This window comes from Pristiophorus japonicus, chromosome 7 (genome assembly GCF_044704955.1).
Source record: "Pristiophorus japonicus isolate sPriJap1 chromosome 7, sPriJap1.hap1, whole genome shotgun sequence".
Classification (NCBI taxonomy): Eukaryota; Metazoa; Chordata; class Chondrichthyes; family Pristiophoridae; genus Pristiophorus; species Pristiophorus japonicus.
This window is the reverse complement of record NC_091983.1, coordinates 220,926,594-220,952,274: the sequence shown is the minus strand read 5'-3', so window position 1 is coordinate 220,952,274 and position 25,681 is coordinate 220,926,594. Positions and strand designations below refer to the sequence as shown.

The 25,681-nt window shown below is 48.0% G+C and overlaps 1 protein-coding gene across 4 annotated transcripts in view; it reads right to left on the bottom strand.

The window, feature by feature from the left end:
* Positions 1–25,681, bottom strand: part of LOC139267472 (cullin-9) — a 293,931-nt gene that overhangs the window by 162,193 nt on the left and 106,057 nt on the right. For all 4 annotated transcript variants that reach the window (XR_011593911.1, XM_070885833.1, XM_070885834.1 and 1 more), the window contains exons 7-13: positions 24,926–25,328; positions 23,334–23,734; positions 20,896–21,086; positions 19,874–20,097; positions 9,693–9,930; positions 7,995–8,100; positions 360–587 (exon numbers count right to left, since the gene is read on the bottom strand). Coding sequence is in view for 3 of the 4 variants with exons in the window: in XM_070885833.1 (XP_070741934.1) it covers positions 360–587; positions 7,995–8,100; positions 9,693–9,930; positions 19,874–20,097; positions 20,896–21,086; positions 23,334–23,734; positions 24,926–25,328 (1,791 nt within the window). In the remaining variant the exon portion in view is untranslated. The remainder of the gene's footprint in view (positions 1–359; positions 588–7,994; positions 8,101–9,692; positions 9,931–19,873; positions 20,098–20,895; positions 21,087–23,333; positions 23,735–24,925; positions 25,329–25,681) is intronic.

Genomic DNA, 25,681 nt, shown 5'->3' with positions numbered 1-25,681 from the left:
TACTGAGCCACATACAGCAGAAGTCCCATGTTCAATCGCTGGTCTGTGCCGAGTTAGCTCATCTCAGCCAGAGGGGAGCGGGGCAGTGTCTCTCAGTCAGAGCTGGGGTAAGAATAAATTGCAGTAATTTTCCCCCCAGATGCTGATTTACTCTACATTATGCCATCCTGGGGATCCCTGGACAGATATCAGGTGAGGGTAGGATTGGGCTTGACTCCAGGGGTGAAATGACTTGTCATCCCGTTGTCTAGACTCACCTGGGCAAGGTAGTGGAGGGGCAGCCAGCAGCAGTGCAAGGGTGCTCCATAGCAAGAATCAGGGTGGGAGAAAGCACAGCGGCAGAGGACAGCTCCACTTACCTGTATACATCCAGCCAGGATACTGGTGGTCATTTTCTTGTACAGGCTGGCATATTTCTCACAGTCACTGACTAGATCTCGGAGCTCAGCGGCCAGCAGTAAGGCTGAACTGTGTTTGTCCAGTGCCTTTGACAGCGTTTCCTTTGACCCAAGCCGACACATGACTACTGCATAATCCTTGTTCACTGTGGCTAGCCTGTGCAGAAACCGAATGAAATCCTGCAGCACCTGAAGGCAAAGAGAATAGAAACACTTCAACTACCTGTAACAGGGAGGATTTTAATCCAAATTATCAGCTTCCCCATGACTCAAAGCACTGCCTGGTGAGATAGCGAGACTAGGAAGATCAATGGTTTAATGCCCAGACTGCAGTGAATTAACCAATCTCAGTCGGTCACTGCAACTGACGACTACACCCAGACAGCACAAAAAGGCAAAAAACAGGTATTAGTCAGAGCTCCCACTCCCAACAGTCAGGAAATGAGCTGTGCTGGAAAGGGTGTGTCTGTGGAGGCTGCCAAATGCAGATAGGATGGGACTTGAATAGCCTGGTGATACTGTCTAAGCCAACACATGGTGAAATGTCCAATTGGGTAAGGTGGTATCCCCAATATCCAGCAGGAGTCCGCAACTTCTAAGAGCTATAAGGATAAAATGCAGATTGGGACTCGAGAGTTGTGCTTGTCCATGAATGAAGAGCTACTATTGCGAATCGTCAGGCTCAAAAATGAATAAGTACACTCAGAATCATCATAGTATCATAGAATGATTACAGCACAGGAGGCCGCCATTTGGCCCGACGAACACGTGCTGGTTCTCTGCGAGAGCACTCCAGCTCCCACTCCCCCGCCCTTTTCCCATAGCCCTGCAAATTATTTTCCTTCAGGTACTTATCCAATTCCCTTTTGAAAGCCACGATTGAGTCTGCCTCCACCACCCCTTCAGGCAGTGAATTCCAGATCTTAACCACTCGCTGCATAAAAAAGTTTTTCCTCATGTCGCCTTTGGTTCTTCTGCCAATCATCTTAAATCTGTGTGCTCTGTTTCTCCACCCTTCCGCCAATGGTCTCGACCCCTCATGATTTTGAACACCTCTCTCAAATCTCCCCTCAACCTTCTTTGCTCTAAGAACAACCCCAGCCTCTCCAATCGATCCACGTAACTGAAGTCCCTCATCCCTGGAATCACTCTCATAAATCTTTTCTGCACCCTCTCTAAAGCCTTCACATTCTTCCTAAAGTGTGGTGCCCAGAATTGGACACAATACTCCAGTTGAGGCCAAACCAGTGTTTTATAAAGGTTCATCATAACTTCTTTGCTTTTGTACTCCATGCCTCTATTTATGAAGCCCAGCATCCCGTATGCTTTCTCAACCTGCCCTGCCATGATTTGTGCACGTACCCCCCAGGTCCCTCTATTCATGCACACCCTATAGAATTGTACCCTGTAGTTTATATTGCCGCGCCTTGTTCTTCCTACCAAAATGTATCACTTTGCACTCTTCTGTATTAAATTTTAACTGCCACGTGTCTGCCCATTCCAGCAGCCTGTCTATGACTTATTGAAGTCTCTCACTATCTTTCCAAGTTTTGTATCATCTGCAAGTTTTGAAGCTGTGCCTTGTACACCCACATCCAAGTCACTGATATATATCAAGAAAAGCAGTGGTCCCTGGTACCGACCCCTGGGGAACACCACTGTATACTTTCCTCCAGTCTGAAAAACAACCATTCACCACCACTCTCGGTTCCCTGTCACTGAGCCAATTTCCTATCCACGCTGCCACTGTCCCTTTTATTCCATGGGCTTCAACTTTGCTGGCAAGCCTATTATGTGGCAATTTATCAAACGCCTTTTGGAAATCCATATACACCATGTCAACCATATTGCCCTCATCAACACTCTGTTACCTCGTCAAAAAATTCAAATCAAGTTAGTTAAACACGATTTGTCTTTAACAAATCTTTCCTAAATGAATCCACACTTGCCCAAGTGACTGTTAACTTTGTGCCTGATCACTGTTTCTAAAAGCTTCCCCACGACCGAGGTTAAACTGACCGGCCTGGGTTTATCCTTGTTTAAAAAAAGTGTAACATTTGCAATTCTCCAGTCCTCTGGCTCCACCTCCACATCCAAAGAGGATTGGGAGGGTGCCTGCCACCCCAGTAAAACTGTAGCTCCGCACTTTCAGGAGAGGGGTGGAACTGCTCACAATTTGGGCCAGAAAGAAATTCTACTGAGACAGACTTTGTATATTTAAACTGTAGAAGTTTGAGGCCAGGGCTTCAGGGTGAGGTTGTACCCTGAGATGGCATAGGATTTTATTAAATGTGAAGTTGCATATAGTATTACCACGAACATGGCTATTAAGGTTGGCATGGTTTAAGGCACGTGTCTTCTTGTGAGGTTAATAGGTTCTTATTTGTCTGTCATCATTTATAGAAAGCATAAACTAATGGATACAAACCACCTGGTCCATTGCTCCCATTATATGAACAGTAAAAAGCTGAAGAGTGCACCTTCTCCATTGCCAGGTATGGAGGAAAAATAATTTATATGTAGGTACAGGTGCAGCGTTGAGAAATCGGAACCCTCGGGACCGAGGCCGTTTCGGATTTCAGGCTTTTCCGGACTTTCGATCGCCTTTCTGACGTCACAAATCCAGAAACACCCGAGCCCAAGTTCAGGTATTTCGGAATGTCAGAAAGGAGGCGTTCGGGCGGGCCCCGGCACCGAGGGGGCGGGCTGGTGGGGCGGCCTCGAGGTGAGGGCGAGGTGAGGGGGGGGCGGGATGAGGGAGGGGGGGGCGAGGGCGAGGTGAGCGGGGCGAGGTGAGGGGGGGCGGGGTGAGGGAGGGGGAGGCCGGGGCGAGGTGAGCGGGGCGAGGTGAGGGCGAGGGGAGCGGGGCGAGGTGAGGGGGGGGCGGGGCGAGGGCGAGGTGAGCGGGGCGAGGTGAGGGGGGGGCGAGGTGAGGGGGGCGGGGTGAGGGAGGGGGAGGCCGGGGCGAGGTGAGCGGGGCGAGGCGAGGGGGGGCGAGGCGAGCGGGGCGAGGGCGAGGCGAGCGGGGCGAGGTGAGGTGAGGGCGAGGGGAGGGCGGTGAGGTGAGCGGGGTGAGGTGAGGGCGGTGAGGTGAGGGCGGTGAGGTGAGCGGGGTGAGGTGAGGGCGGTGAGGTGAGCGGGGTGAGGTGAGGGCGGTGAGGTGAGGGCGGTGAGGTGAGGGTGACGAGGTGAGGGCGGGGGAGGCCGGGGCGAGGTGAGCGGGGCGAGGCGAGGGGGGGCGAGGCGAGCGGGGCGAGGGCGAGGCGAGCGGGGCGAGGTGAGCGGGGCGAGGTGAGGGCGAGGGGAGGGCGGTGAGGTGAGGGCGAGGTGAGCGGGGTGAGGTGAGGGCGGGGTGAGCGGGGTGAGGTGAGGGCGGGGTGAGCGGGGTGAGGTGAGGGCGGTGAGGTGAGGGCGGTGAGGTGAGGGCGGTGAGGTGAGCGGGGTGAGGTGAGCGGGGTGAGGTGAGGGCGAGGTGAGCGGGGTGAGGTGAGGGCGAGGTGAGCGGGGTGAGGTGAGGGCGAGGTGAGCAGGGTGAGGTGAGGGCGAGGTGAGCAGGGTGAGGTGAGGGCGAGGTGAGGGCGGTGAGGTGAGGGCGGTGAGGTGAGGGCGAGGTGAGCGGGGTGAGGTGAGGGCGAGGTGAGCGGGGTGAGGTGAGGGCGAGGTGAGGGCGGTGAGGTGAGGGCGAGGTGAGCGGGGTGAGGTGAGGGCGAGGTGAGCAGGGTGAGGTGAGGGCGAGGTGAGCAGGGTGAGGTGAGGGCGAGGTGAGCAGGGTGAGGTGAGGGCGAGGTGAGGGCGGTGAGGTGAGGGCGAGGTGAGCAGGGTGAGGTGAGAGCGAGGTGAGCGGGGTGAGGTGAGCGGGGTGAGGTGAGGGCGAGGGGAGGGCGGTGAGGTGAGAGCGAGGTGAGCGGGGTGAGGTGAGGGCGAGGTGAGCGGGGTGAGCAGGGTGAGGTAAGGGCAAGGTGAGCGGGGTGAGGTGAGGGCGAGGTGAGCGGGGTGAGGTGAGGGCGAGGTGAGCGGGGTGAGGTGAGGGCGAGGTGAGCAGGGTGAGGTGAGGGCGAGGTGAGCGGGGTGAGGTGAGGGCGAGGTGAGCGGGGTGAGGTGAGGGCGAGGTGAGCGGGGTGAGGTGAGGGCGAGGTGAGCGGGGTGAGGTGAGGGCGAGGTGAGCGGGGTGAGGTGAGGGCGAGGTGAGGGCGGTGAGGTGAGGGCGAGGTGAGCGGGGTGAGGTGAGGGCGAGGTGAGGGCGGTGAGGTGAGGGCGAGGTGAGCGCGGTGAGGTGAGGGCGAGGTGAGCGGGGTGAGGTGAGCGGGGTGAGGTGAGGGCGAGGTGAGGGCGGTGAGGTGAGGGCGAGGTGAGGGCGGTGAGGTGAGGGCGAGGTGAGGGCGGCGAGGTGAGGGCGAGGTGAGCGCGGCGAGGTGAGGGCGAGGTGAGGGCGGTGAGGTGAGGGCGAGGTGAGCGGGGTGAGGTGAGCGGGGTGAGGTGAGCGGGGTGAGGTGAGCGGGGTGAGGTGAGCGGGGTGAGGTGAGCGGGGTGAGGTGAGGGCGGTGAGGTGAGCGAGGTGAGGGCGGTGAGGTGAGCGAGGTGAGCGAGGTGAGCGGGGTGAGGTGAGGGCGAGGTGAGGGCGGTGAGGTGAGGGTGAGGTGAGCGGGGTGAGGTGAGGGTGAGGTGAGCGGGGTGAGGTGAGCGAGGTGAGCGGGGTGAGGTGAGGGCGAGGTGAGGGTGAGGTGAGGGGGGTGAGGTGAGGGCGAGGTGAGCGGGGTGAGGTGAGGGCGGTGAGGTGAGGGCGAGGTGAGCGGGGTGAGGTGAGGGCGGTGAGGTGAGGGCGAGGTGAGGGCGGTGAGGTGAGGGCGAGGTGAGCGGGGCGAGGTGAGCGGGGTGAGGTGAGCGGGGTGAGGTGAGGGCGAGGTGAGCGCGGTGAGGTGAGGGTGAGGTGAGCGGGGCGAGGTGAGCGGGGTGAGGTGAGGGCGGTGAGGTGAGGGCGGTGAGGTGAGGGCGGTGAGGTGAGGGCGAGGTGAGCGGGGCGAGGTGAGCGGGGTGAGGTGAGGGCGGTGAGGTGAGGGCGAGGTGAGCGCGGTGAGGTGAGGGCGAGGTGAGCGGGGCGAGGTGAGCGGGGTGAGGTGAGGGCGGTGAGGTGAGGGCGAGGTGAGCGGGGCGAGGTGAGGGCGGTGAGGTGAGGGCGAGGTGAGCGGGGTGAGGTGAGGGTGAGGTGAGCGGGGCGAGGTGAGGGTGAGGTGAGCGCGGTGAGGTGAGGGCGAGGTGAGCGGGGTGAGGTGAGGGTGAGGTGAGCGGGGCGAGGTGAGGGCGAGGTGAGGGCGGTGAGGTGAGGGCGAGGTGAGCGGGGTGAGGTGAGGGTGAGGTGAGCGGGGCGAGGTGAGGGCGAGGTGAGGGCGGTGAGGTGAGCGGGGTGAGGTGAGGGTGAGGTGAGCGGGGCGAGGTGAGGGCGAGGTGAGCGGGGCGAGGTGAGCGGGGTGAGGTGAGCGGGGTGAGGTGAGGGTGAGGTGAGGGACAGCGAGGTAAGGGCAGTGATGGCGAGTGGGGCCCGAGGTCGGCAGGGTCGGTGGGTCTGGATTCCGGAACATTTTACGGATTCCGGACGACCCTGCCACCAATCGGTTCGGAGTCCGGATTCCGGAACTCCAGATCTTCGCCGCTGCACCTGTAGAAGCAAATAGAAAATACTACTGCTGTTCTAGCTTGACAAATTCCAATAGCTTCTGGTATTAGTCGACCAAAACTACAAAAAAATTGCATTGCCTGGTAATTACTCTCTCAGGAAGGCAGACTCAGTAAGAAAGCTTTACTAATGAATTACAGTCATCGAGTGGTTTTATGACTTGAAGGATGTTTCCAGTGGGGTTCCGCAGGGCTCAGTACTGGGCCCTTGCTTTTTGTGGTCTATATCGGCTGTGTGGTTGATAGTAAGGAAGAAAGCTGGAGACTGCAGGAAGATATCAATGAACTGGTCAGGAAATTAAATCCGGGGATGCATATTGGGAGGGCTAACAAGGCAAGGGGATACACAATAAATGGGAGGACATTAAGAAGTGTAGAGGAACAGAGGGACCTTGGAGTGCATGTCCACAGATCCCTGAAGGTAGCAGGAAAGATCGAAAAGGCGGTTAAGAAGGCATACGGGATACTTTCCTTTATTAACTGAGGCATAGAATATAAGAGCAGGGAGGTTATGCTTGAACTGTATAAAACACTAGTTAGGCCACAACTGGAGTACTGCGTGCAGTTCTGGTCACCATATTACAGGAAAGATGTGATTGCACTAGAGAGAGTATGGAGGAGATTTAGAGGATGTTGCCTGGACTGGAGAATTTTAGCTGTGAGAAAAGATTGGATGGGCTGGGGTTGTTTCCTTTGGAACAGAGGAGGCCAAGAGGATACATAACGGAGGTGTATAAAATTATGAGCGGCCTACACAGAGTGGATAGGAAGCACTCCTTTCCCTTAGCAGAGAGGTGAACAGCCAGGGGTCACAGATTTAAAGTAAATGGTAGGAGGTTTAGAGGGGTATTGAGGAGAACTTTTCTTACTCGGAGGGTGGTAGGGATCTATAACTCACTGCCTGAAAGGATGTTAGAAGCAGAAACTCTCACCACATTAAAAAAGTACTTGGGTATGCAGTTAAAGTGCCATAACCAACAAGACTACAGACCAAGAGCTGGAAAGTGGGATGAGGCTGGATAGCTCTTTTTCAAATGGCATAAACACGATGGGTGAAACGACCTGCTTCTGTGCTGTCAATTTCTGATAATACCAGTTGAGTTCATGCTAATATTGTGTACCTAACAGTTGAATTAGCTCAGTAAGAGTGTATTCTCAGTTGAATTATCTCAGTCAGAGAGAGCATATCTCTCAGTAATCGACAGCATATTTCAGTTGAATTATCTCAGTAATAGAATGTATTTCAGTTGAATTACCTCAGTAATAGGAGAGCATATCTCTCAGTTGAATTATCTCAGTAATCGACAGCATATTTTCAGTTGAATTATCTCAGTAATAGAACGTATTTCAGTTGAATTACCTCAGTAATAGGAGAACATATTTCAGTTGAATTAGCTCAGTAATAGAGAGCGTATCTCACAGTTGAATTAGCTCAGTAAGAGAACGTATTTCACAGTTGAATTCTCTCAGTAAGAGAACGTATCTCACAGTTGAGTTTACGTTAATTAATTTCCATAGCACCACACCACTCGATACACAGCTACCAGGCTATATAACTGCTGTTGTATAGAATATAATTTATATAATTGAGAAATCTGGACAAAGGGCCAAACACACAAAGCAGGACAACACCAAAATCGAAGTGTGGAGACAGGAGAAGATGAAGTGTATCGCACAGTTAAAGTTGCTGCCAAGTTTGAATGTTAAAAGCCGATTGACTATCGGCAGAAGTGAGAGTGCTAGGTGCAGCGTTCCAGTGTTATTGCACACCGGGGTAGGACTGAGGTGGAGTTAGAGACAGTGTCATGTGCCGATACAGACTGACAAAAAGCTCCATTTACAGTATTTGTGGCTTCGGAGGAACAAGAGGAGCAGTGACCACAGCACCATCAATAGTAAGAGAAACGACAAACATTTCCACCATACCTCTCGGTCATTACTGTAGGCAGTCATGGATGACAAACATGGTTCAATACTTTCATGCCAGGGCAACAGGTCTTCCAGATAATTATCCAAAAACTTGCTCAGAATTCTAAAAAAAAACAATTAAGACCCCAAACAGGAGAAGTTATTCAGGAAGGACCTTCTGACTTCACCAATCCCCATCAAACAGAGACAGCATTTCAATTACTAGTCTCCACATTTACTGGCCCTTGCTGAATTAGTGTCAACCTCAATTTCAAATCAAAGTCTGCCTTTTACTTTCCTCCGTAGAGGAGCTGGCAAATCCCTTATGTGGGGTCAGGACAAGTCACACAGACCAGCAGCTTTCAAACTCAAAACCGAGGCCGGTCTGCCTTCTCAGTTAGCTGATCTCTGAGAGAGCAGAATTTGGGGTGCTGCAACTGATGTCAACACTCCAAGGCTGGGAAGTGGATGGTGAGCAGATAAAACGTCAGCTCCAAGGGCCCTATCCAGTGGCTGCTGTAAGGTGCACGGGAATGCTACCACGGATTGTGCTCACACACATGGGTTATGTACTGGAAAGCTGCTGCCACCTATTGAACTGCGCCCCAGTTAAGAGTCAGCAGCTACAGAAGGGGAGAAAATAAGCAACAACAAAAATAATCTAATTTAAGGAAAGTCTGTGAGTGCTCTTAGCCAAGGCTCCAAAAACTCCAATTCACTTGTGAATTTTACAGGATTGGTTTCCAGGTAACACTTCAAGTATTACTTGCAGCTCATCCCTCCCACAGCTGGGCATCAGAAGGTCCATGGGGCTGGTCATTTGCTACAATTTACACCCAAGTGGCAGAGTGACTGGGTATTCACTTTTCAGATTTAACAGAGCAACCTCCAGGTACAGTTTGACCATTAAAGAGCAAGTGATTCATACACACATACTTTGGGAGGGTGAAGAGACATTTGTTGAGGGGGGCAGTGGGCTAGCACATGTGTCAGCTGGGGCTCAGTGGGTAGGTTGTGGGTTCAAGCCCCACTCCAGAGACTTGAACACAAAACCTAGGCTAATGCTCCAGTGCAGTACTGAGGGAGTGCCGCACTGTCAGATGTGCCGTCTTTTGGATGAGACTTTAAACTGAGGTCCCGTCTACCTTCACAGGCGGATGTAAAAGAACTCATGACACTATTTCGAAGAGGAGCAGGGGAGTTATCCCTGGTGTTCTGGCCAATATTTATCCTTCAATCAATATTACAAACACAGATTATCTGGTCATTATCACATTGCTGTTTGTGGAAGCTTGCTGTGTGCAAATTGGCTGCCACGTTTTTGACATTACAACAGTGAATACACTCCAAAAGTACTTCACTGGCTGTAAAGCGCTTTGGGCTGTCATGAAAGACATAAATGCAAGTCTTTCTTTCTTTCATGTGTGAAATACTGCCCAGACAAGGAGGCTAATTGTCTGTCTCTCGGCTGGAAGTAATGAGTCTGGGGAATATTACATTGCTTCTTGGTAGTTATAAACTCACATTTAGCATTAGTGAAGAAGCTAAACAAATTATTGGTACGGTAAATGGGGGGAGGCAGGAACTAATGCAAGCTGGAGACCCCTTGTGTGATTGGAGAAGAGACACCTTGCTCTGGCAGAATAGAGGGAGCTTCATTCTCTATCTGGCTGCAGAACATTTAACTGAGCTTTACTCCAGCACTCCACCACATACCGAACGATGGCCTGCTGCACAGCCTTTTCGGAGCGGAATTGGTCTAATCCCTGCACCAGCGACTGGAAGGCTTCTTTATCCTTCATGATGTCTGCAATCTGAGATTCCAGCCCCATTGTCTCATCACAAATCCAGCGCTCCAGTGACAGAATGATCTCTTTGGTGCCGCTCCGCTCCTTTAAGCTCACCAGCAGCATCTTCAGCTCGGCATCCTTCAGGTTCAAGGCCTCTTTCGATTCTGAAACAATTAATAATCATTTCACTAATTTCAGTAATCCCTGCGGGGAATTAACAGTTATTATTCAAAATATTTAGAAATGATATATAGAACTTTTGGAAATTATATTTTCCCATCAAGTTTGAGTCAAATATCCTACACCTTCAACTTGGTCATAGAAACATAGAAACATAGAAAATATGTGCAGGAGTAGGCCATTCGGCCCTTCTAGCCTGCACCGCCATTCAATGAGTTCATGGCTCAACATGCAACTTCAGTACCCCATTCCTGCTTTCTCACCATACCCCTAGATCCCCCTAGTAGTAAGGACTACATCTAACTCCCTTTTGAATATATTTAGTGAATTGGCTTCAACAACTTTCTGTGGTAGAGAATTCCACAGGTTCACCACTCTCTGGGTGAAGAAGTTTCTCCTCATCTCGGTCCTAAATGGCTTACCCCTTATCCTTAGACTGTGACCCCTGATTCTGGACTTCCCCAACATTGGGAACAATCTTCTTGCATCTGACCTGTCTAAACCCGTCAGAATTTTAAACGTTTCTATGAGGTCCCCTCTCATTCTTCTGAACTCCAGTGAATACAAGCCCAGTTGATCCAGTCTTTCTCGATAGGTCAGTCCCACCATCCCGGGAATCAGTCTGGTGAACCTTCGCTGCAATCCCTCAATAGCAAGAATGTCCTTCCTCAGGTTAGGAGACCAAAACTGTACACAATACTCCAGGTGTGGCCTCACCAAGGCCCAATACAACTGTAGCAACACCTCCCTGCCCCTGTACTCAAATCCCCTCGCTATGAAGGCCAACATACCATTTGCTTTCTTAACCGCCTGCTGCACCTGCATGCCAACCTTCAATGACTGATGTACCATGACACCCAGGTCTCGTTGCACCTCCCCTTTTCCTAATCTGTCACCATTCAGATAATAGTCTGTCTCTCTGTTTTTACCACCAAAGTGGATAACCTCACATTTATCCACATTATACTTCATCTGCCATGCATTTGCCCACTCACCTAATGTATCCAAGTCACTCTGCAGCCTCATAGCATCCTCCTCGCAGCTCACACTGCCACCCAACTTAGTTTCATCCGCAAATTTGGAGATACTACATTTAATTCCCTCGTCTAAATCATTAATGTACAGTGTAAACAGCTGGGGCCCCAGCACAGAACCTTGCGGTACCCCACTAGTCACTGCCTGCCATTCTGAAAAGTACCCATTTACTCCTACTCTTTGCTTCCTGTCTGACAACCAGTTCTCAATCCACGTCAGCACACTACCCCCAATCCCATGTGCTTTAACTTTGCACATTAATTTCTTGTGTGGGACCTTGTCGAAAGCCTTCTGAAAGTCCAAATATACCACATCAACTGGTTCTCCCTTGTCCACTCGACTGGAAACATCCTCAAAAAATTCCAGAAGATTTGTCAAGCATGATTTCCCTTTCACAAATCCATGCTGACTTGGACCTATCATGTCACCTCTTCCCAAATGCGCTGCTATGACATCCTTAATAATTGATTCCATCATTTTACCCACTACCGATGTCAGACTGACCGGTCTATAATTCCCTGTTTTCTCTCTCCCTCCTTTTTTAAAAAGTGGGGTTACATTGGCTACCCTCCACTCGATAGGAACTGATCCAGAGTCAATGGAATGTTGGAAAATGACTGTCAATGCATCCGCTATTTCCAAGGCCACCTCCTTAAGTACTCTGGGATGCAGTCCATCAGGCCCTGGGGATTTATCAGCCTTCAATCCCATCAATTTCCCCAACACAATTTCCCGACTAATAAGGATTTCCCTCATTTCCTCCTCCTTACTAGACCCTCTGACCCCTTTGATATCCGGAAAGTTGTTTGTGTCCTCCTTAGTGAATACCGAACCAAAGTACTTGTTCAATTGGTCTGCCATTTCTTTGTTCCCCGTTATGACTTCCCCTGATTCTGACTGCAGGGGACCTACGTTTGTCTTTACTAACCTTTTTCTCTTTACATATCTATAGAAACTTTTGCAATCCGTCTTAATGTTCCCTGCAAGCTTCTCATCGTACTCCATTTTCCCTATCCCTAATCAAACCCTTTGTCCTCCTCTGCTGAGTTCTAAATTTCTCCCAGTCCCCGGGTTTGCTGCTATTTCTGGCCAATTTGTATGCCACTTCCTTGGCTTTAATACCATCCCTGATTTCCCTTGATAGCCATGGTTGAGCCACCTTCCCTTTTTTATTTTTACGCCAGACAGGAATGTACAATTGTTGTGGTTCAGCCATGCGGTCTCTAAATGTCTGCCATTGCCCATCCACAGTCAACCCTTTCAGTATCATTCACCAATCTATCCTAGCCAATTCACGCCTCATACCTTCAAAGTTACCCTTCTTTAAGTTCTGGACCATGGTCTCTGAATTAACTGTTTCATTCTCCATCCTAATGCAGAATTCCACCATATTATGGTCACTCTTCCCCAAGGGGCCTCGCACAACAAGATTGCTAATTAATTCTCTCTCATTACACAACACCCAGTCTAAGATGGCCTCCCCCCTAATTGGTTCCTCGACATATTGGTCTAGAAAACCATCCCTTATGCACTCCAGGAAATCCTCCTCCACCGTATTGCTTCCAGTTTGGCTAGCCCAATCTATGTGCATATTAAAGTCACCCATTATAACTGCTGCACCTTTATTGCATGCATCCCTAATTTCCTGTTTGATGCCCTCCCCAACTTCACTGCTACAGTTTGGAGGTCTGTACACAACTCCCACTAACGTTTTTTGCCCTTTGGTGTTCTGCAGCTCTACCCATATAGATTCCATATCATCCAAGCTAATGTCCTTCCTAACTATTGCATTAATCTCCTCTTTAACCAGCAATGCTACCTCACCTCCTTTTCCTTTTATTCTATCCTTCCTGAATGTTGAATACCCCTGGATGTTGAGTTCCCAGCCCTGTTCATCCTGGAGCCACATCTCCGTAATCCCAATCATATCATATTTGTTAACATCTATTTGCATAGTTAATTCATCCACCTTATTACGGATACTCCTTGCATTAAGGTACAAAGCCTTCAGGCTTGTTTTTTTAACACCCTTTGTCCTTTCAGAATTTTGCTGTACAGTGGCCTGTTCTTTTTCTTGGGTTTCTCTGCCCTCCACTTTTCCTCATCTCCTTTCTGTCTTTTGCTTTTGTCTCCTTTTTGTTTCCCTCTGTCTCCCTGCATTGGTTCCCATCCCCCAGTCAACAGTCATCAGTCTTCTTCATGGCTACAAATCACATTTTAGAACATAAGAACATAAGAATTAGGAACAGGAGTAGGCCATCTAGACCCTCGAGCCTGCTCCGCCATTCAAAAAGATCATGGCTGATCTGGTCGTGGACTCAGCTCCACTTACCCGCCCGCTCCCCGTAACCCTTAATTCCCTTATTGGTTAAAAATCTATCTATCTGTGATTTGAATACATTCAATGAGCTAGCCTCAACTGCTTCCCTGGGCAGAGAATTCCACAGATTCACAACCCTCTGGGAGAAGAAATTCCTTCTCAACTCGGTTTTAAATTGTCTCCCCCGTATTTTGAGGCTGTGCCTCCGAGTTCTAGTCTCCCCAAGTAGTGGAAACAACCTCTCTGACTCTATCTTGTCTATCCCTTTCATTATTTTAAATGTTTCTATAAGATCACCCCTCATCCTTCTGAACTCCGAGTAAAGACCCAGTCTACTCAATCTAGCATCATAAGGTAACCCCCTCATCTCCGGAATCAGCCTAGTGAATCGTCTCTGTACCCCCTCCAAAGCTAGTATATCCTTCCTTAAGTAAGGATGACCAAAACTGCACGCAGTACTCCAGGTGCGGCCTCACCAATACCCGATACAGTTGCAGCAAGACCTCCCTGCTTTTGTACTCCATCCCTCTCGCAATGAAGGCCAACATTCCATTCGTCTTCCTGATTACCTGCTGCACCTGCAAACTAACTTTTTGGGATTCATGCACAAGGACCCCCAGGTCCCTCTGCACCGCAGCATGTTGTAATTTCTCCCCATTCAAATAATATTCCCTTTTACTGTTTTTTTTTCCCAAGGTGGATGACCTCACATTTTCCGACATTATATTCCATCTGCCAAACCTTAGCCCATTCGCTTAACCTATCTAAATCTCTTTGCAGCCTCTCTGTGTCCTCAACCACAACCCGCTTTCCCACTAATCTTTGTCTCATCTGCAAATTTTGTTACACTACACTCTGTCCCCTCCTCCAGGTCAATCTATGTATATTGTAAACAGTTGTGGTCCCAGCACCGATCCCTGTGGCACACCACAAACCACCGATTTCCAACCTGAAAAAGACCCATTTATCCCAACTCTCTGCTTTCTGTTAGCCAGCCAATTCTCTATCCATGCTAATACATTTCCTCCGACTCCGCGTACCTTTATCTTCTGCAGTAACCTTTTGTGTGGCACCTTATCGAATGCCTTTTGGAAATCTAAATACACCACATCCATCGGTACACCTCTATCCACCATGCTCGTTTATATCTTCAAAGAATTCCAGTAAATTAAACATGATTTCCCCTTCATGAATCCATGTTGCGTCTGCTTGATTGCACTATTCCTATCTCGATGTCCCGCTAATTCTTCCTTAATGATAGCTTCAAGCATTTTCCCCACTACAGATGTTAAACTAACCGGCCTATAGTTACCTGCCTTTTGTCTGCCCCCTTTTTTAAACAGAGGTGTTACATTAGCTGCTTTCCAATCCACTGGTACCTCCCCAGAGTCCAGAGACTTTTGGTATATTATAACCAATGCATCTGCTATAAGTTCTGCCATCTCTTTTAATACCCTGGGATGCATTTCATCAGGACCAGGGGACTTGTCTACCTTGAGTCCCATTAGCCTGTCCAGCACTACCTCCCTAGTGATAGTGATTGTCTCAAGGTCCTCCCTTCCCACATTCCCGTGACCAGCAATCTTTGGCATGGTTTTTGTGTCTTCCACTGTGAAGACCGAAGCCAAATAATTGTTTAAGGTCTCAGCCATTTCCCATTATTAAATCCCCCTTCTCATCTTCTAAGGGACCACCATTTACTTTAGTCACTCTTTTCCGTTTTATATATCGGTAAAAGCTTTTACTATCTGTTTTTATGTTTTGCACGAGTTCAAATTCCACCACGGCAGCTGGGGAATTTTGAGCAGTTCACATTGAGAAGAAGAAATATTGATCATCAACATGTGGCAAAAAGTGCCCAACACCTTAAGAAAGGAGCAGAACTGGCAAATAGCGCTCATCTGAAGACATCAGTTGAATATAAAACTGCACTGGATGCAGCAACTTCAATTTACATAGCCCTTAACATACACACACTTCCCAGAGGCTTCACAAGAGACATGATCAGACTAAATGGATGACAAATCAAAGGAGGGCAGCCAAACACTTGGTAGTTTTTAATGAGGATCTTAGAGGAGGAGTGGAAGGAGGAGAGGCAGGAGGTTTAGGTAGGGAATTCCAGATTAAAGGACCAGGGTGGTTCAAGTTACCATCAGAAATACTGGACCGGGAGCTAGTGTCGATCAGCAAGGATAGGGGATTGCTGAGCAAGATTTGGTGCAGGATAGGATACAGGCAAAGTTTTGGATGAGTTTAAGTTACTGGAGGTTGTCGGATGGGAGACTGACAAGAAATACTGGAATAGTCGTCCAGAGGTGACAACGGTATGGATCAGAGTTTCAGTAGCAGACGTGCTGAGGTGAGGTGGAAGGAGATGTTCGAGGTGAAAGTCTTTGCGATGGAAAGATTATGGGGTCAGAAGCTCAGCTTGTGATCGAATGCGATACCAAGGTTGCAAATAGTCTGGTTCAGCCTAACACAGGCAAAGGGATGGAATCAGTGACGGGGGAAGAGTTTATCATTGGGGCTGCAGGAATCTGTGGCTCATCGAAGACTGGATGTCAGACAAGCAGTCTGACAACACGAAGAAAGTGGCATGATCAAGAGAGGTGGTGGAAAGGTTGAGTCGGGTGCGGTACATGTCGAAGCTGACAACGTCTACGGATAATGCTACCAAGAGGAGGAGGCCAAGGGGTTCACCGGAAGGAAGGGTGCGGAGGCAGGAAGAGATGATATTGCTGGAGACGCTTCAAAAATAAATAGAGTCGCTGGTCATTAATTTACGGGGGTACGGTAACATAGTGGTTATGTTACTGGACGAGTAATCCAGAGGCCTGGACTAATTATCTGGACACACGAGTTCAAATTTCACCACGGCAGCTGGGGAATTTGAATTGTTAATTAAATCAATCTGGAATGAAAAAGCTAGTATCAGTAAAGGTGACCATGAAACTATGGGATTGTTGTAAAAACCCATCTGATTCACTAAGACAGAAAGGAGATGAGGAAAATTAGAGGGCAGAGAAACCCAAGGCAAAGAACAAAAAGGGCCACTGTACAGCAAAATTCTGAAAGGACAAAGGGTGTTAAAAAAACAAGCCTGAAGGCTTTGTGTCTTAATGCAAGGAGTATCGGCAATAAGGTGGATGAATTAATTGTGCAAATAGATGTTAACAAATATGATGTGATTGGGATTACAGAGACGTGGCTCCAGGATGATCAGGGCTGGGAACTCAACATCCAGGGGTATTCAACATTCAGGAAGGATAGAATAAAAGGAAAAGGAGGTGGGGTAGCATTGCTGGTTAAGGAGGAGATTAATGCAATAGTTAGGAAGGACATTAGCTTGGATGATGTGGAATCTATATGGGTAGAGCTGCAGGATACCAAAGGGCAAAAAACGTTAGTGGGAGTTGTGTACAGACCTCCAAACAGTAGTAGTGATGTTGGGGAGGGCATCAAACAGGAAATTAGGGGTGCATGCAATAAAGGTGCAGCAGTTATAATGGGTGACTTTAATATGCACATAGATTGGGCTAACCAAACTGGAAGCAATACAAGGAAGGAGGATTTCCTGGAGTGCATAAGGGATGGTTTTCTAGAGCAATATGTCTAGGAACCAACTAGGGGGAAGGCCATCTTAGACTGGGTGTTGTGTAATGAGAGAAGATTAATTAGCAATCTCGTTGTGCGAGGCCCCTTGGGGAAGAGTGACCATAATATGGTGGAATTCTGCATTAGGATGGAGAATGAAACAGTTAATTCAGAGACCATGGTCCAGAACTTAAAGAAGGCTAACTTTGAAGGTATGAGGCTTGAATTGGCTAGGATAGATTGGCGAATGATACTTAAGGGGTTGACTGTGGATGGGCAATGGCAGACATTTAGAGACCGCACGGATGAACTACAACAATTGTACATTCCTGTCTGGCGTAAAAATAAAAAAAGGGACGGTAGCTCAACCGTGGCTATCAAGGGAAATCAGGGATGGTATTAAAGCCAAGGAAGTGGCATACAAATTGGCCAGAAATAGCAGCGAACCCAGGGACTGGGAGAAATTTAGAACTCAGCAGAGGAGGACAAAGGGTTTGATTAGGGCAGGGAAAATGGAGTACGAGAAGAAGCTTGCAGGGAACATTAAGATGGATTGCAAAAGTCTCTATAGATATGTAAAGAGAAAAAGGTTAGTAAAGACAAACGTAGGTCCCCTGCAGTCAGAATCAGGGGAAGTCATAACGGGGAACAAAGAAATGGCAGACCAATTGAACAAGTACTTTGGTTCGGTATTCACTAAGGTGGACACAAACAACCTTCCGGATATAAAAGGGGTCAGAGGGTCTAGTAAGGAGGAGGAAATGAGGGAAATCCTTATTAGTCGGGAAATTGTGTTGGGGAAATTGATGGGATTGAAGGCCGATAAATCCCCAGGGCCTGATGGACTGCATCCCAGAGTACTTAAGGAGGTGGCCTTGGAAATAGCGGATGCATTGACAGTCATTTTCCAACATTCCATTGACTCTGGATCAGTTCCTATCGAGTGGAGGGCAGCCAACGTAACCCCACTTTTTAAAAAAGGAGGGAGAGCGTAAACAGGGAATTATCGACCGGTCAGCCTGACATCGGTAGTGGGTAAAATGATGGAATCACTTATTAAGGATGTCATAGCAGCGCATTTGGAAAGAGGTGACATGATAGCTCCAAGTCAGCATGGATTTGTGAAAGGGAAATCATGCTTGACAAATCTTCTGGAATTTTTTGAGGATGTTTCCAGTAGAGTGGACAAGGGAGAACCAGTTGATGTGGTATATTTGGACATTTCGAAGGCTTTCGACAAGGTCCCACACAAAAGATTAATGTGCAAAGTTAAAGCACATGGGATTGGGGGTAGTGTGCTGACGTGGATTGAGAACTGGTTGTCAGACAGGAAGCAAAGAGTAGGAGTAAATGGGTACTTTTCAGAATGGCAGGCAGTGACTAGTGGGGTACCGCAAGGTTCTGTGCTGGGGCCCCAGCTGTTTACATTGTACATTAATGATTTAGACGAGGGGATTAAATGTAGTATCTCCAAATTTGCGGATGACACTAAGTTGGGTGGCAGTGTGAGCTGCGAGGAGGATGCTGTGAGGCTGCAGAGCGACTTGGATAGGTTAGGTGAGTGGGCAAATGCATGGCAGATGAAGTATAATGTGGATAAATGTGAGGTTATCCACTTTGGTGGTAAAAACAGAGAGACAGACTATTATGTGAATGGTGACAGATTAGGAAAAGGGGAGGTGCAACGAGACCTGGGTGTCATGGTACATCAGTCATTGAAGGTTGGCATGCAGGTACAGCAGGCGGTTAAGAAAGCAAATGGCATGTTGGCCTTCATAGCAAGGGGATTTGAGTACAGGGGCAGTGAGGTGTTGCTACAGTTGTACAGGGCCTTGGTGAGGCCACACCTGGAGTATTGTGTACAGTTCTGGTCTCCTAACTTGAGGAAGAACATTCTTGCTATTGAGGGAGTGCAGCGAACGTTCATCAGACTGATTCCTGGGATAGCGGGACTGACATATCAAGAAAGACTGGATCAACTGGGCTTGTATTCACTGGAGTTCAGAAGAATGAGAGGGGATCTCATAGAAACGTTTAAAATTCTGACGGGTTCAGACAGGTTAGATGCAGGAAGAATGTTCCCAATGTTGGGGAAGTCCAGAACCAGAGGTCACAGTCTAAGGATAAGGGGTAAGCCATTTAGGACCGAGATGAGGAGAAACTTCTTCACCCAGAGAGTGGTGAACCTGTGGAATTCTCTACCACAGAAAGTTGTTGAGGCCAATTCACTAAATATATTCAAAAAGGAGTTTGATGAAGTCCTTACTACTCGGGGGATCAAGGGGTATGGCAAGAAAGCAGGAATGGGGTACTGAAGTTGAATGTTCAGACATGAACTCATTGAATGGCGGTGCAGGCTAGAAGGGCCGAATGGCCTACTCCTGCACCTATTTTCTATGTTTCTAATGTCCTTTAGGGAAGGAAATCTGCCGTCCTTACCTGGTCTGGCTTGTGTGTGACTTTAGATCCACAACAATGTGGTTTATTCTTAACTGCCCTCTGAAATGGTGGCTCACTAGCAGCTGCTCAGGGCAAGTCGGGATGGGCAATAAATGCTGGCTTTGCCAGCGACGCCTGCATCCCGCGAATGAATAAATTAAAAATAAATTGTTGTTTGTGGAACTTCGCTGTGTGCAAATTGTTGCTTTATAAGCAAATGCAACAGCCAATGACAGCACTTCAAAAACATTTCCGTTGGCTCTCGTGCTCTTTGGGACATAATGCAAATGTAATAGAAATTGCATTTATATCATGCTTTACTCTGTTTCCCAATGAATTGCCAAACATTTCTCATTACTTATACTGCTGATGCCCAGAATCAGCGACCTCCTGTATCCATGATATGTGGTAAAATGGAAACGGCTCACTGGAGTATTATACGAGAATCAAGTTGTCTAGATAATAAGACGAAGCAAACATTACGTTTCAAGTAGTTATTCTGGGTTTAACAGTCATGTTAAAGCACCATTTTCCTTTACCTTTGTTCTCAATTCCAGTGGAGAGTTTGTGGTTGAGAGAGATGTTACTGAGGGCCATGATAGCCAGCATCTGCTGATGGCTGCCGGTGGAGCTGCTCCCATTTCCAATACAGCTATATAGGATTGGGCAGATGTCACAAGATACCAACAACTCCGCAAGGCTTTTGTGATTAGAAACTAGCATAATGACAATTAACAAACCATCCTGAACTGCAGAGGAGCACCTGGAGAGGAAGAATCAGAAGGCAATGGTTAAAGGACTAAGATCCACGTCATTCTGCAACACTGCAATGTCATCTTAGCATCTACTAATTGATTTACTTAAACACAATCCAACATAAGACAATACCATTTTTAGGATCAATGTATTGGCATCCAAGGCTGTGTGAGTGAAACTTGCAAATAGAGTGTAACATTTTCAGTTCAAAGGGTAGTTTCAATGCTCCTTGAATGATGGCATTTCTAAAATAGTCGCTTCATTCAATAACCATTCCAAATATTAGTAACTCAAGTCGCTAATTTCATTGGCTAGTTTGGAGCCGAGACACATAGACCCAAGGTCCAGATTCAATTGCTGGTTAGTGCTGAGTAACTGATCTCAGTTGTGCTGCATTTGCCACAGCACTCTGGACGTGGGGCAAAGTAAAAGAGGAAAAACACTAAGTCCCACCAGAAAGCACATGTGTCGGCATTGGACAAGGATCGGTTCATTTATTGGTCCTTCCACACTGGAATAGCCTGCACATAGTTACCGGAAATGCTCACATTCAAAGCCAAATGAGCAAGCTACCATAGGGCGATGAGCATCCAGACAGGAGTATCTGCTTTCAAGAGAGAAAGGTGGGGGGGCAAATGGAGGGGCAAAGTGCAGTCCCCATCTCGCGTAGTGTTATTTACAATTTAAGGAAGTACATGGTTATGAGCAGAGAAAGAGCTAAAGTCCTCAACTTGGAAAAAAAAATCTGAAAGGGTGTTAAGGACAAAAGCCAATGAAAGAGCATGTTCTGAGAAACCCTCCTTACCCTGAGGTGTTCATCATTTTCGCTACAGCAGCAGGGATAACACCGAGCAGTTCTTTGGAATCCTGGGTCGAGGCTGAGCCAATGCTGGCAAAGATCTCCAGGATGATCTGAGCATCGGCGTCAGCAAGGTGAGGCCGAACACTCTTGGTGCGCATGTCATACTTGCTGGCTCCAGTCAGGATCTTCAGAGTCTGTGGAGACAAACACCAGCTTTGTGTCTGCTTTTATTAAACACTAAATCAAACAAATAAAACCAGGGAAGCGTATTGGGGAAGAGGACATCACTGAGTGTTACCAGTTTTAAAATAAAAAGACTTGCATTTCTATAGCGCCTTTCGCAACTTTAGGACATGCCACAGCACTTTACAGCAAATGAAGTACTTTTGGAGTACGCTCACTGTTGTAATGTAGGAAACACAGCAGCCAATTTGTGCACAGCAAGCTCCCACAAACAGCAATGAAATAATGTTTTAGTGATGTTGGTTGAGAGGTAAATATTAGCCAGGACAACTGGAAGAACTCCCCTCCTCTTCTTCGAAATGGTGCCATGCGATCTTTTACGTCCACACGCGAGGGCAGAAGGGGCCTCGGTTTAACGTCTCATCCAAAAGATGGCACCTCAGACAGTTTGGACTCCCTCAGTACTGCACTGGAGTCTCAGCCTAGATTCTGCGTTCAAGTCACTGGAGTGGGACTTGAACCCACGACCTTCTGACTCCGTGCTATTACTGAACCACGGCTGTCACACCAACACTGCCCGGATCAGTTGCCCTTCCCTTACGTTATCTGTATGGTAGACAAAAATCAACTTTAAAACCTGTAAAATATCACAGAATGCCACCGAGAGCAGAAAATCCAAATATTGATCATTTTAGGATTGGCCTCAGATTCCAACCACCAAGCCCCTCACCCCATACATTGACAGCAACTTTCAACCGAGCCAAGAGCGATCACTAATGCTGCCAATCTGAAATAAAACACGTGCTGATAGCATCAGTATCTTTAAAACAAAAAAAAACTACTGAAAATGTGGGGCCGGTTGGATAGCTTCATCAGAACTCATCCGTTTTAACCGATCTTTCATGTGCTGATTATTTTTGCCATTTGTGCCGTTCAATCAGCACCTGAAAACTGGGCTAAAACTCTGATACAGATATCCAACCGGCATTTCCAGTTGTTTTTTTGTTTTAAATATTGTGATGCTATTTGTACATTTTCTGTTGCACTCACACACTAGACCAGAGATGCGTGTCTCTTTTGGGGAAATGCCGTCTTATCTGAGGGTCATAACCTCCCTTAGGCTTTCCTCCCAGAAAATCACATTTGTCAAAGCTGGTTGTCCCGGCAGCACCACACCAGTGCACTGCTGCCTGTTAGTGCTCCTCACCACTCCTCCAGGGCAGATTCTCCCTCCTGACTCTCAACCAGAACGAGCTCCAACTTCCGATTTGAAATTAGTAACAGCAGGATCAACAGAGGGTGATTTAAAATCTCCCCAGGGGGAGAGCTGACATTTAAATATCTCAGCGCTGGAACCAACTGGACATGAAGCGCACAATTAGGATGTGGATGAGTTTTATACAACAGGGTATTGGTGAGGTCACACCTGGAGTACTGTGTACAGTTTTGGTCTCCGTATTTAAGGAAGGATACACTTGTATTGGAGGCTGTTCAGAGAAGGTTCACTGGGTTGATTCTGGAGATGATGGGGTTGACTTATGAAGATAGGTTGAGTAGGTTGGGCCTATACGCATTCAGAAGAATGAGAGGTGATCTTATTGAAACTTATAAGATAATGAGGGGGCTCAACAAAGTGGATGCAGAGAGGAGATTTCCACACATAGGGGAAACTAAAACTAAGGGACATAGAATAAGAGGCCACCCATTTAAAATTGAGATGAGGAGAAATTTCTCCTCTCAGAGGGTTGTAAATCTGTGGAATTCTCTGCCCCAGAGAGCTGTGGAGGCTGGGTCATTGAATATATTTACGTCAGTGATAGACAGATCTTTGAGCGATAAGGGAATAAAAGGTTTTGGGGAGTGGGCAGGGAAGTGGAACTGAGTCCATGATCAGATCAGCCATGATCTTATTAAATGGCGGAGCAGGCTCGAGGGGCCAAATGGCCTACTCCTGCTCCTATTTCTAATGTAAGTTATGGTATATTTGGCTGGAATAGCAGGTGTCCTGTACCAGAGTATATACGGTGATTTTTCCTGATTAAATAGGTAGAATATTAAATATATATGACTGAGGATAGACTATCAACCTGAAACCTTAACTGACAAAACTGCCATCAGTACTGAGAGAGAAAACAGTGTGTAAATGTTCGATAATATTTTAAAATCAATAGGAGTGGCCCTGGTGGAGGAACCATAGGGCCTTTCAAGAGAGGAAGGGTGAAGAGAGAAACAAAGCCTGAATTAGGTGCTTAACTTACTGCCAGAGCAGCCTGCTGAATCAGCGCAGAATTCTTGTGCTCTTGCATACAGGACAGAACACTCTTGATTCCTCCCTCTGTGGCAAACAGTGCTCGCCAGTCGTATCGCTGCATCAGGATGTAAAGCAGGCGCAAGCAGGTGACAACAAGGGGCTTTTCCTTGGACAGGTTGGTCAGTTCTTCCACGAGCACTTTGATCAACTTGTCCCTTTGGTTGAGGCCTGAATCTACTTTAAGGGGCAGCTTCTCCCGAGTGCTGTCCTCCTCCAACATTTTAGTAATGAACTTGAAACCTGCCACCTGCAAAGCTATATCGGAGCTAGACTTCTTCATGATCTCTACTACCTCCCCCATCTTCTCCAAATTAGTCTTGCGTCCAGTCACCTTCGGGCAGTTGAACACTAATTGGAAAAAAATAAAAATCCTTTTAGTTTATGTCAGTTTGGAAGAGCTGGCATCAAAGCACAAACAAGGAGCATGGTAGCCTAGCGGTTATGTACTGGACGAGCAAACCAGAGGACGAGGGCCACATCCCAGCGTGCCACGTCATGGGCTGGCAAAATAGAAAATAACCATGAAAGCTGCCAAAAATGTTGTAAAAACCCACCTTATCCTGAAGGAAGGGAAGCTGTCACCCCTGCCTGCTCTGACCCACACTGTGTGGTCAACTCTATTCCCTCAATAAATGCGGCCTTTCAGAGTCACCCACATCCCAAAACACATGACAATACATCAGTGACAATAGTGACCTAGCAGATCTTCATTCTCATCCAAAAGCACCAGGCTCCTGCAAACCTGGCCCCTACAATGAGCTAAAAGCAGTGAGGAGTCACTCTCTGCACTTCACTCAGTGAGTGAGGAATCAGAGACTTGAACTGACACCATCACTCTCTGCACTTCACTCAGTGAGTGAGGAATCAGAGACTTGAACCGACACCTTCACTCTCTGCACTTCACTCAGTGAGTGAGGAATCAGAGACTTGAACTGACACCATCACTCTCTGCACTTCACTCAGTGAGGAATCAGAGACTTGAACCGACACCATCACTCTCTGCACTTCACTCAGTGAGGAATCAGAGACTTGAACTGACACCTTCACTCTCTGCACTTCACTCAGTGAGTGAGGAATCAGAGACTTGAACTGACACCTTCACTCTCTGCACTTCACTCAGTGAGTGAGGAATCAGAGACTTGAACTGACACCATCACTCTCTGCACTTCACTCAGTGAGGAATCAGAGGCTTGAACTGACACCATCACTCTCTGCACTTCACTCAGTGAGTGAGGAATCAGAGACTTGAACTGACACTGTCACTCTCTGCACTTCACTCAGTGAGGAATCAGAGACTTGAACCGACACCATCACTCTCTGCAGTTCACTCTGAGTGAGGAATCAGAGACTTGAACTGACACCATCACTCTCTGCACTTCACTCAGTGAGGAATCAGAGGCTTGAACTGACACCGTCACTCTCTGCAGTTACAGTTGTGCCCAGTACACCCTGTCAACTCCTGAATCATGACTAGAATTCCTCGGGTTCTGTCATTAGAAAATCAGATCCCGAGACCCCAACTGCAGAGGATACTCTCACCTTTGAGTTTCTCTTCAAGATCATCTGGTAACTCCAACTCCTCCATCCTGCCCATCTCTGGCGGCTGCACAACATCGGGTTTGCTTGAAGTGGCTGCGGTGTTTGCAAGGTCTGGAGAAACTTCTTTTTTGGCTTTCTTTGACTGGGAGGCAGATGATCCGGAAGAGGAGATGATGCCAGTGGTGCCAGGTAGGGAGGGGTGCTCGATGTTGGTTAGTGCAGCGGAGAGGTTGTCCTGATCCATCCCTTTCCTCTTCAAGTAGTGCTTGGTGTAAACATGGGAGCACTCCAGGTCATTCAGGTAGGCCGCCGGGCAAAACGGTCTCAAGAACTGGAGCAGCTTCTGTGCAAGTTCCACTGGTACAGACAACTGAATCAACACACTCTCATCCATTACTGAAACCTGCAGAGCGGAATCAAAATGGGTACATAAATATTATTTGTTTGCAGCTATTATAACTTTATAAGAAGACATGCTGACTTTTCTATTGGTGTATGCCACCTGATGACAAGTTTCACTTTTGTTTAATAAAACAGGACGTTCTTTGTTACGCCATTTTATTGCCATTCCTTTCAATGTTATACACACTGTACAGCAAGACACTGAACCCGACAGACGGAGATCCCAGACCTATGCTGAGCAATGTTATACACACTATGCTGAACTTGCTGATCTCAAGCAGGGAAGCTGGAGGGTTTTACAAAATTGGCCTCAGAATCTCTGAATTTGATTTATTTTGAGGGGGGGGGGGGAAG